Genomic DNA, 12,752 nt, shown 5'->3' on the forward strand with positions numbered 1-12,752 from the left:
AGTTCTGTTCCTCTAAAGAACCCTAAGTAGATTATTGTGCCAGAAGTGTTTCTACAGCAACAGAAGTATACGGATGCATTTTTAAATTATCTATCTGGAACAGGCTTTTGATTTGTAGATACCTACAATTATTGAAGCCTCTCCTAGAATCATGGAGAGCACTAAAAAACTCATGGTGTGAACTATTTAATGAACTTATCATGATAAATGCATTTGATTATCTGGATTCTCCTATTGTGAGAATGAAGGAATTTAGTGACCATATACATAAAACTTTTGACAATTTGTGGAAAAATAAGGAAAACAATGATGCTGGCAAGTTACAGACTCTTTGGATAAACTGACAAAGGAAAAGAATGATTGATCTCTGTGATAAAATTAACCAACTTCTAGCATCTCAGGATACAGTAACAAAGGAAAAAGAAGTCGGTAATGGAATTGAAGGACTCCAGAGGAGCATAGAAGTCTAAAGTCCTCTAAGTGTGCCCTGGAAGAGAATCCTTTCACTAGCAGCCATAGAGCTTAAGCTGCAGAAAATGAAGCCAAAACCCCCTTCAGAAGACTGTCTGAATTACATTGAAAATTCAACTTCTAGCCTTAGAAGTTAAAGTCCTAATTGGTAAGAAATGGGATCCTGTAATTTGGGATGGTGGTGTGTAGGAGGACTCTCCTGAGCCTGAGACTTTGAACCCTCAGATTCTGGTGGATTTACATCACCTGACCAAAAAAAAAATCTCTCCACCCTTAGCAGAGAATGTACTCCCCCACGCCCTGAAGTATTACACTTTCTGCCTTTGCCTGAGGAAATTAATCTTTCATTGTCTGTAGAACTAGCAGTGACTTTCTCTGAAGAAAATGCCAGGCAAGATAATCCTGATATCCCTCAGGGCTTAGCAATAGTTGTCTCTACACCCATAACCAGACTTAAGACTTAGAGGGGCAGTAGAAAGAATGAAGAGGTGTGGCACCCCACCAAAAAGCTTATGAGTTTGCTAATTCATTCAATCAGAATTTTGGGGAATATGTGTGGGAATAGATTTTAAAGATGTGGAATAATTGTAAAAGGAACATAGAACTGGATCAGGAGTGAAGATACTAGGTTTAGTGTGGAAGTATGCACAGTTAAAAAAATGGTGTCCAAAAATTATTTGCTTGGTTGTCTGAAGAATTTGTCAAAAGATGGCCTACTGAAAAGCAGCTGGAGATGACAGGTATCCATTTTTTGGTGTTGATGAAGGGACATTAAGAATCAGAAAGTGTAATACTAGAGTGGGTACAGCTTGCAAAACCTAGTTTTCCACTGTGGGAATGCCCAGACAATGTGCCCTTCACTCATCCTGTAACATGAGAAGTGTGAGCGGAGCACCAGCACATGTGTAGAGCATTGCCATTGTTCTTTTCCTTCACCAGACCTCAGGCTTCTAGATAATACTGCTCTGTTGGAGGAATTAAATGCAGAGCCCTGAGTAGCAGGTACCAAGTAGCTACACTGAATGACCAAAGACATAATGAGCATGGCTATTGTAATGGGCAGCACAGGCAAAGTGGCCTTCTATGGTGGGATAAAATGAAGCTACGTTGGATCATGGCAAGAGGGTATCTGTCTTTGATCAATTTCCAGACTTGAGATAGTTTGCAGACCCAGAACCCCTTGATTGAAGGGACTGCCAGGACCCCGAAGGAAGGCTCTTGATAAAATATCAGAAAAATTTACTGTTGTCTTTTCTCCCATCCTTTCCCAGAGTGACTTGCAACCTTTTATAATAGTAACTGCATGCCAGGAGAAAGAAAGCAGACTTTCCTGGATCTATTGGATACAGGTTCTGAATTGCCACTAATTCTGAGAGGCCCTAAGAAGCATTAGGGTCCTCCACTTAGAGCAGGGGATTATGGAGATCAGGTGATTAATGGAGTTTTGACTGAAGTATGACTCACAGTAGGTCCAGTGGGTCCCAGAACTCATCCTGTGATTCTCCAGCACCACCACCACCACCACCACCCAGTTCCAGAATAAATAATTGGAATAGATACACTTAGAAGTTGGCAGAATTCTCACATTGGTTCCCTGATCTGGAAAGTGAAGGCTGTTATGATTGGAAATACAAAGAGGAAGCCAGTGGAAAATAGTGCACCAAACTATCATTACATCCCTAGAGGAATGGGAGGGCGTTCCGACCACATCTTTAACTCTCCTATCTGGACTGCACAGAAAACAGATGGATCATGTAGAATGACAGTTTTCTATTGAAAACTCAATCAAGTGTTGAATCCAATTGCAGACATATGTCTTACCTGAGCAAATTAACACATCTGATACATGGAATACAGCTATTGATCTAGCAAATGTTTGTTTTTTTGTTTGTTTTGTTTGTTTTTTTTTTCTCAGTACCTGTCCATAAAGACTATCAGAAGTAATTTGCTTTTAGTTGGCAAAAGTCCAGCAGTATACTTTTACAGTTGTACCACAAGGGTATATTAATTAACTCTCCAGTCCTGTGCATAATCTAGTTTGCAGGGATCTTGGTCTTCCATCTGTGTGACATAGTATCACACTCATCCATTATACTGAGGACATTGTGGCAATTGGACCAAGTGAATAGGAGACAGCAACTACTTTGATCTTGCTGATGCATATGTGCATGGGAAGTAAATCCATCTGAAATTCAAAGGCCTTTGACCTCATTCAAATTTCTAGGAGTCCAAGGGTGTAGGCTATATAGAGATATTCTTTTTAAGGGAAAGGGTATGTTATTGCCCTTATCCCCTCCCACTACCAAAAAAGAAATACAATGTTTATTGTTCATATTGGTATTCTGGAAACAGAACATTCCTCACTTGGGTATATTAATTCAACCCATATACTATGTGACTCAGAAAGCTTCTAGTTTTGTGTAGGGCCTAGAATAGAAAAAGACTCTTCAACAGGTCAAGGCTGCTGTGAATACTGCTTTACTATTTGAAGCATATGATCCAACAGACTCAGTGGTACTTGGGATGTCAGTGGCAGATTGGGATGCTATTTGGAAACATAGGCCTTTATATGTGAATCACAGAAGAGACTTGGGATTTTGGAGCAATGACATAACCATCATCTGCAGACAACTATTCTCCCTTTGAGAGACAGTTCTTGTCTTGCTATTGGGCCTTAATGGAAAATGAATGTTTGGCAATGGCCTACCAAGTTACCATGCAACCTGAACTTCCCATCACGATGTGGGTATTTTCTGATCCATCAGCCATAACCTAGGACATGAACAGCAGCAACCCATTGTCAAATGGGAGTGGAACCTGTTGCTTCATGGGCTGTGTCCTGATTGGTTAACTGACAAAGAGATAACTAGAACCTGTTTTACTGTTGTGTAGACCACACCCAGAAATGGACAGATACAGCATTTCAACCCCTTTCTGGAACAATCCTGAAAGACACTGGTAAAGGGAAATTTTCACAGTGGACAGAAGTTTGGACAATACACATGCTTGTACATTTTGTTTAAAAGGAGAAATGTCCAGATGTTCAATTCACTGACTGATGGACTATAGTCAGTGGATTGACTGGATTGTCAGGCACTTAGAAAGAGCATGATTGTGGAAAATCTGTGAGAAAGATATCTGGTGAAGGATGTGGATAGATCTTTCCAAATGGGCAAAGGATATGAAGATTCTTGTGGCCCAATGTAATGTTCATTGAAAGGTGACTTCATCTGTGGAGGAGTTCAAGTAATCAAGTATATAGAATGACCTGTTTGGTGAACAGTCAGCCTTTTTACCTAGCCCATCCCTGTCATTACTCGATTGGCCCATGAATACTGTGGCCATGGTGGTGGAGGCTGAGGGAATGCCTGGGCTTGGCAACGTGGACTTCCACTCACTGATGCTGACCAGGCTATAGCTGCTGAGTGCCAGTTCTGCTTACAGCAGAGACCAACACTGAGCCACTGATTTGGCACTATTCCCTGAGGTGACTAGCCAGTGACCTAGTGACAGGGTTACTATATTGGGCCCTTTCCTTCATACAATGGACAATGCTTTGTCCTTACTGGAGTAAACACTTATTCTGGTTATAGATTTGTCATTCCTGCATGTAATTTTCTAAAATACATATTGTGTTTGCAGTTGTACATGGGAGAGTTATGTCATGTTAGGTGTAATTGTGAACTGATTATTATTTTCATTTGGAAAATCAAAATGACATTGGTTGCCGTATTGACAATCAGTGGACTTGTGATGGCTAATTTGGGTTATCAAGTTGACTGCATCTGGATTCAACTAAAACCCAAGGAGCTGGCCACTCCTGTGAGGGATTTTTTTGATTGTATCATTTGAAGTGGGAAGACCCAACCTATAAGTCTAGACCACTTGAGAACAGAAGACCTATCCTCAATCAGAGCCACACCTTTTGGTGGCAGCCTGTCTAAGAGGACACAGAAGAAGGATGCTCTTTTGCTTTGTGTGCTTCCTCTCACTCTAGCTGGCAAGTTCATCTGTCCTGCTGCTGAGACATTCTCTGCTCATATTAGAGCCTACTTCTTTTGGATTTTAACTTATCCTGGAGACCAGCTAAGACATCCCAGCCTTGTGGACTGAACAACTATTGGATGCTTGGAATTTCTATCAGGAGTCTGTTTTTTAATGTATTAAATCTGCATTAAATTCACTGAAAACTCCATCAATGTTCAAGTTTTTGCTTTCCACCATAAACCCGTTTAATGGAACTCAAAAATATTTTGCTGTAGTCGCCCTAAGATTTACCATTTCTGTTGTTTTTCCTTCATTTTTTTATGCCTTCTACTTTTTATCATTCTTCCATCTGTTTGAAGATTTTTCTTTCCCACTTCCTTTTGGTTGCGTTTACTAGCTGTAGATCCCTCCCTTCAAATAAGGATGTCTTTTTATTTCAACTTCCTTAGTGGGGGGTCATGTTTAGGCAGGCACATTGGTAAGATTTTAGGGGCTATAGCTTTGGGCATTACCAGGAAATGCAGTCTCACAGCAAGCCCCTTGTTCCTCTGTCTCTTGGAGTCTTTCTGTCCCTCCCTCACAGTGTTCCCTGCGCTTAGGTGCAGGAATTGTTTTGTAGTTAGATCAGTGAAGACTGGGACCCACAACTTTTCATTTTGAAGGTTGGGACCCACATCCTACATTTTGGCTGTAGGTTTCTGCTTTGATTTTTGTCTGTTATGGAGAAGTTTTTTTGTGATGAGGGATGAGGACTATACTGATCTCTGGGTGTAAGGGCAAGTGTTTGAAATGTAGTTAGGAGTTACGCTGGTTTAGTACCATGGCAGTTGTTTCTCTTTACCACCACTTTTAATTTAAGTACACCAATAGCTGTCTTGAACAGTTTTATTAATTTATAACAACTGTGGCAGGAGCAATTATCTAGGTATTTAAGGCCATATTGCTTAACATTTTGTAATATTTTAAGGTATTTGCAAGGTCTTAAAAATTACACTTAAGAAAAGTCAGTTTCAGATAATATCCGAGTTCTCATAAGAGTAAGAGATGCCATTCAAAATGCAAACTGCTTCAAAGGTGCTTCCTGTTCTGTGTGAATGTACAGTGTTATTCACTGTCACACTCATTGAACTGCTGTCCTGTTGTGCATATGCATAAATAGGAGAGTTGCTTTAGTTTGTAACTTGCTATTTCATTTCTGTTTTTCTGTCTCCCAGAGTTAATTCAATTGCCAGATGGCAATTCTTTCTGAATGTGTCCTTTCCTGTTTGTATTGATGAAAATTTTGGGTGATTTTTAAGTTTTGTTGTTACAGAGGATACCATAGTTAGTATTTTTATCTATTTTTTCACACTTGTGTATGTGAATATCTTTATATAATACACTAGAGATTTTCTAGATTACAGTAGGAATATACTTGATTTTAATAATGTTATTACCCAGGCGATGGTGCTGCACGCCTTTAATCTCAGCACTCGGGAGGCAGAGGCAGGAGGATCTCTGTGAGTTTCAGGCCAGCCTGGTCTATAGAGTGAGATCCAGGTCAGGCACCAAAACTATACAGAGAAACCCTGTCTCAAAAAACAAACAAACAAAAAAATGTTATTAACTTATTCTTCATATGCTATACATATACATGTATAATTGCAGTATTTTGAGTCTCATTTTTTTAAACAAACTCACTGTTTTTCAAGTGAAGCCATTTAACTTTCTCCTTTTTTTTTTTTTTTTTTTTTTTTTTTTTTTGGTTTTTCGAGACAGGGTGTCTCTGTGTAGCTTTGCGCCTTTCCTGGAACTCGCTTGGTAGACCAGGCTGGCCTCGAACTCACAGAGATCCGCCTGCCTCTGCCTCCTGAGTGCTGGGATTACAGGCATGCGCCACCACTGCCCGGCTTAACTTTCTCCCTTTACACATACCAAATATCTTCATGTTGTAGTAGTTATTAAAAATGCTTCGAGTCATTAATTAGTAGTAGTTTAATCAAATAAATACCTCTTAATGTAGTAGAATTAGTTTTTGCTTTTACTTGTGCATTTCTACTTTATTTTCATTGATTTTGGGTTCTCTCATTTTGTAGCTTTGGTTGAAGAAGTGTATTTGGCACAGCGAGAACGTGATGAAGCTATTATGTGCAGACTGCAGTCAGCTCTTCAGGAGAGAGACGAAGCGGTTGCACGTGTGAAGCATATGGAAATGTCACTAAAACTGTGCGTATACATTTAAAATTGTGTGTGATATAAACATTATAAAGTGTATGGATATATGTGGTGGTTGCATAGTCACATGTGTTACTGCTGCTTTTTATTACATCAAGACAATTCATATCCCTAGGTTAGTTTCCTAAAATTCAGGCATGCTTGTGGTTTGCCTGACAAGGATGATAATCAAATCTTTAGGGAGAAAACGGGAATCCATGCAGTCAGTATGGTTACTTCTTTAGAGTTCTGTTGCCAGTGACTGCTGTCTTACCCAACTTTCCCATGTGATTCTTCTCAACTCCCTTAATACCAAGTTTTTTGTTTTGTTTGTTTGCTTTTTAATATACTGGTGTTTTGACTGCATGTGCACCATGGTTAGGGATGGGAGCTCATCTCTGTGTCTCCCTCTCAGTACTGGAGCCCCATCTGGATGGAACCTGTGCAGGCCCTGTGCATGCTGCCATCGTCTCTGTGAGATCATATGTGTGTCAGTCCTGTCATATCTGAACATCATTAACAGAATTTAAAATGTTATTGATACAATATAATTGAGTCTAAGAAGCTACATTGTTGGCAACTCAGTTGATTCTATGTGGTAAATAAAACCACATTTAGAAATTCTAGAAATACTATTCAAATTTTTATATGTAAACCTAATTTCTTATTATTTTAAGGATACTTATTAATTTATTGTGTTGAGGTGGGAAGGGTAGTTGAAGGTGTGAAGTAAGTATGATTTTGTGTATTCTACCACAGCTGTGTGGTGGTCAGAAAACAACTTTTAGGAATTGATTATCCCCTTCCACTACGTAGGTTCTAGGGATCAGACATTTTCTTTATGGCTATAGCATTCTTTGGATATTAAATGTCTCCTCCCAAACACCCATATGTTAAAGGATTAGTTTCCATCCTGTGGCAGTATTGGGGGGTGAGGAAACCTTCCAGAGCTATGATTATTAGAAAGTTAGGTCACTAGCGATATGCAACCAAGGGGAATAGTAGGACCCCAATTCCTTCCCCTCTCTGTCTTTGCTCCTTTCTTCAAGGTCAGTGCTCCCACCTCAGCATGCTCCTTGTTGTCATGGATTGCCTCATTGGAGCTCAACAGCGGTAGAGCCATGTGACCTTGATTTGAAACCTCTGAAATTAGAGCTAAAGTAAACCTTAGGCTCCTTTAAATTGATTGTCTCAAGCATTGAACAGAAAGCTAAATAACAGCCTCAATGACACTCTTTATTCTTTTGGCTGCTAGTTGTTGATACCTCAAGTAGTATATAGCTTGGCTATTGTGAATAACTCCACACTAAACAAAGGAATGTAGTTGTCTTTGACCTATTGATTGTACTTTCTTCATATATATATTCAAAAGGAGATAGTTGGTTCATATTGTAGTTCTATTTTTTAGATTCTTTACTATTATCCTCTATAATTGATACATTGATTTATGATACTACTGGTAGTATATGAGCTCACATTTTTCTGCATTCTCATTTAGATTTTTTTTTCATTTTTGATTAGGACGAGATATCATTGAGGCTTTCATTTGTATTCTTTATTTATTAGTAATATTTAGATGTTTTTCGTATACTCAGTCACCATCTTAACCAGTAAGAAAATCAACCCTATTCCAAACATTGTATCTTTGTTTTTCTGTTTAAATATAAACCTAGTTATCTACAAAGATAGGTTCTTTGTGGTATATTGGTTTATCTATAAAATTAATTTTATAAAAGGCATGTTATTGCTACATACAGGTTTATTTGAGAGGAAGTGTAGTATAGCAAGTAAGAGCCCTGGATCCAGCAATGTGTCCTCAAAGCTTAGATTTGTTGCTTCCTAGCTATTTACCTACAGTATGATCAAATTACACAGGGTCTCTGGGACTCGGTTACTGATCCATCAAATAGATAAAATAAGGCCTATATAATATAAGTTATTACTTGTTACAGAATTACAGTTCACAGTGGCAAAGGATAAATATTCTTATTCCAAAAGGGAGGATCAGGACAATGGCAAGAGTAGACTGGAATAAAGCAAGACTTATACCCAGCAGGACAAATGTTAGATTCTGAAGCCCTATGTTTGGCACCTGGGGCATATGGTCTCATGATATGAATTCCAGTGGGCTTGAGTTGATTCATCTTTATGGTATTTTAGCTACTTTACTCATTACTGTGAAGGAAATGCTTGAGAAAAGCAACTTAAAGACAGAAGGCTTTATTTGACATAGTTTGGTAGGATACAGTCTATTGTGATGGCAGAAGTGTGGTGGTAAGAGCTTAAGGCAGCCAACCAGTAGAGAAAGATAGATGCTGATGCTCACCTTGCTTTCCCTTTTTCTTCGGCCGGAGACCTCATTAACATGGCACCTTTGGGCTGGTTCATATGACCTCAATTAAGCCTGTCTAGAAAATCCCCCATAGCTTTCATAGATGCTAGTCTTCCAGGTTATGCTAGATTCTGTTAGGTCTACACTCAATATTAACCATCACAGTAGTCCTGTAGTTAGCAACATATGTGGCCTCTCTGTTGGGCTGTCTTCATTCAGTACCTACAGTTTTCTTTTGTAGATTTCCAATGTTCCTGTAATCTCCAGCATTCTGGGTTCTCTGTTGTAACTGACCTTGTCCTCATAGGTTTTCACATGAGCTCCATAGAGACTTATTGTAAAGAGTGCCCTGAAGTTCCACATGTCTTAACTTCCCAAGCTTTCTCATAAACCTTGATCCACACCTCTAGGTTGCATGGCTCTTCCTAGGAGAAGTGACTAAAGAAACAAAGCCACCCGTCTAGCTTAGTGAACTAATCAGTTTCATGGTGTTGATTATATGCATAAACATAAAAGAACATGGGTGACTCAAAGGCAGCTACATAACTAAACAGCCCACCCCAGCATGGGTGATGACTTCTGAAAGCTATACCTCTAGAGCTGTCTGTACAACTTGCTTGTGATTCAGCTTGTTGAGAATCTGCTCTCCCTAACAGTCATTACTGCTTTTAAAGCCTTAAGGAGTGGATCTGTAAATCCTGTAAGTCTCATTGACTTCACAAGTCTTTTGTGCCTTCCTCCAGGAGGGAATATTTCAATTCTGAGGAAATAGCTGTACAATACTCAAGGACCCTATAACTCATGCATTTTGGATGTCTAAAAAACCAGCATCATGTGGAAGACACCAAGTTCTGTTGCCAGCCCACTTGGACCTCTGACTGCTGCGGCACTGAACTAGGAACAAAAGTTACATAGACCCAGGCATGGTGGTTCATGTCTTTAATCCCAGAATTCCAGAGGCAAAGGCAGGTGGATCTTGGTGAATTTTTGGACTGCCTGGTTTATATGGTGAATTTTAGGCTAGCCAAGGCTGCTTATTAAGATCCCAGTTTTCTAGGAAACTCAGTTTAAGCAGAGTACCCTGAGGCTCCATTTTTGGATGCCATCTTTTTATATTATTTCATATTATTCCAGTGGAAAGTGCAGAGCATTTCTAATGGTGCTAATCTATTTAATAACATTGCCCACTTTATCTTGATCTACCTTGTTTGTATCTTTAAATGCTCCTATCCCACCCCTTTCCCCTGGGAGCTCCTTTTCTAACCAAATTGTGTTTTTCAACTCCTTTGCCTTTTGCTCATGTTTCTTACAATAAACCTAGCTAAAAGTAGACTGTGAGGACTATGCTATAGACTGGATGTTATGCTATCTTGATGTTTTCTTTACCAAATAATTAGTCCCGTGTTTTTAAATTCATCTTTGCTCAGATTTTCAGGACCTGCTTAGACATAATTCTTTGCCCAATGGTAACACAAATGGCATATAGTTCAGTTGCCAGTAGAGTCTTCTTCTAGCCTGAAAGTTCACAAGCTAAGATTTTACTGCATGCATTTCTCTAAGTGATGTGGTTTTTATGTTTGTATCTGAATCACCCATTCAACAATACTTAGAGAATTCTTGAGTCATCATAGTTTATATCTTTAAACTCTTGCATACTCCTCCCACAAAGTAGTTCCAAAGCCTAGGAACCTCATGTTAAGTTTATCACAATGACAAACCTACTTCTCTGTACCAGACTTTCACTGACCTTCATGTGTCTTTGACCACAATACCTGATAGAGTCATCTTCAGAAAATAAGAGTTTGTTTTGGGCCACAGTTGAGTAGGTTTCAGTATTTGATGATAAAGGGAAGGCAGGATGGAATGGCTCAGTCCATGGCGTAGGAGCATTTGCAGTGGCGGTCCATTTGCTGCAGACCAGGCTTCAGAAAGTATAGGGAACGGGGGCTAGACTATAGCCTTTCGAGTTCTGTTCCTAATGCCCTACTTGAGCTAGTAGGCAACCTCCTACAGGTTCCACAGCCACTCCAAACTATGGGGAACCAACACTCAAGACTTGAGCCTATGGGAAACATTTCAGTTTCACACCATGACAATATGTGGGCCATTTTTAGTTTTTCAGAAGGCATAAGTAATGTGTGTTCCTTTTTCCTATTGTTGTTCTTCTCTATTACCACTGAATGCAAAGCCTGTTACTACACCAGGGTTTTCTTTGTACTTCTATTGAGCATAACTTTGTTGTATGCATGTGGGGTGTTTTGTGGACTAAATTTTGTCTTGTCCCATTTATATGTGTGTGTGTGTGTGTGTGTGTGTGTGTGTGTGTGTGTGTGTGTATCTACCTCTTTGTCAGTATTATATAGTCTTATTTTCTGAAACTTGTATGCCTTAAAATCATATATTACTCCTTCAACTTTTTTCTTATAGAATCATGTGGTTATTCTAGTACCTTTATCTCCCTAAATATATTTTAAAATCAATTTGTTTACACCCATAGATGTTTTACTAGACTGAAATGTTTTTATTTATGTTTTTCGGATCACAAACTCTTTATTACTTGAGGTCATTGTTCTGCTTCTTACTGTTGCACTAACTTTCAGAAAAGACAGAGGTAATATTGATGGATCAAGGGATAACTCAAGAATTGTGACATCTCATGCATGGACTTTTCACTTAGATTGCAAAGTTGTCAGTCAGAATTTGCATGGTATAGGAAATCAATTGAAACTTGAGCCCATGAACATTTACTTCAGCAAAATTCTTAACTAATTATCATAACTGTTAAGTTAGACTCAGTAGGCATTATTATGAGTATATAAATGGCTAAGATTCTTTTGTCTACTTATAAGCCCTCTATTAGTGAGATGTACTTTATTGTTTACTGGCTATATTTTATATAATATCATCTATTACTTTAAATCGTTAAAATAACCAGAAATTTTTGTTATTTTATACATTCTTCTTGTAAACTTTACCAACCTAAGATGACTCTTTTTTTTTTTTTTATAAAACTGAAGGCCTTGTGTGTTTTATGTTATTTCTTTTGAAAAGATAGAATGTCTAATTTTGGTGTGACAGTAAATGATACAGTACATGGTTTATTTGTTGAAGGCCTAAATATAATTTTTTGAAATAATTTTGTTCATTTATTTCATCTTTAGCAAGACAATTAATGATTCAGTTCAGAAAATTACATTAAATATACTGACTTCCATCTTATAATGTATTAACATTAAAAACCTTGTCTCACTTTTTAATATTCTATTTCAGGAAGAGACAGTGATTATGTTTTATATCAGATCTGTCACCTGTTTCTGTAAAGAAACTGATTAAAGCCCAGCCACACACATTCTCTTGCCTTTTGTCTATGTGTCAGCACTTCAAAGGCAAGGTGGAAGAGGTGAGACAGAGACTAGAAGCTAATCCAAAAATATTTAGTGTCTGCCTCCTGACAGAAAAAATTCACTGATTCCTGTTCTATTTAACTTAATTGAGATACTATGGCATTAACATTTGATGTCTGTGATAAATACATCCACAAGAATTTATATGCAAAAGAGAAATAGGAACGGCAGTCTTTGATAAGTTTACATTATGCATGCATGAACATATACAGATTTTTAAATCTCAAGCTTTTCTCAGATTAATTATGCATCATCATCATCATCATAATAATAATAATGAACAAGATTGAGAACAAACAGCAAAGTGATTGGCTTTGTTCACTTCTACTCAGCATGTTAGATCTGGTACATAGGCTCACTAAAAC

At 38.3% G+C, this 12,752-nt stretch overlaps 1 protein-coding gene across 6 annotated transcripts in view; it reads left to right on the forward strand.

The window, feature by feature from the left end:
• Mipol1 (mirror-image polydactyly 1) overlaps positions 1 to 12,752 on the forward strand; it is a 310,896-nt gene that overhangs the window by 98,137 nt on the left and 200,007 nt on the right. For all 6 annotated transcript variants that reach the window (XM_036206363.1, XM_036206364.1, XM_036206359.1 and 3 more), the window contains exon 5: positions 6,534 to 6,663. In XM_036206363.1, coding sequence (XP_036062256.1) covers positions 6,534 to 6,663 — 130 coding nt within the window. The remainder of the gene's footprint in view (positions 1 to 6,533; positions 6,664 to 12,752) is intronic.

The sequence above is a fragment of the Onychomys torridus genome, chromosome 14, assembly GCF_903995425.1.
Source record: "Onychomys torridus chromosome 14, mOncTor1.1, whole genome shotgun sequence".
Classification (NCBI taxonomy): Eukaryota; Metazoa; Chordata; class Mammalia; order Rodentia; family Cricetidae; genus Onychomys; species Onychomys torridus.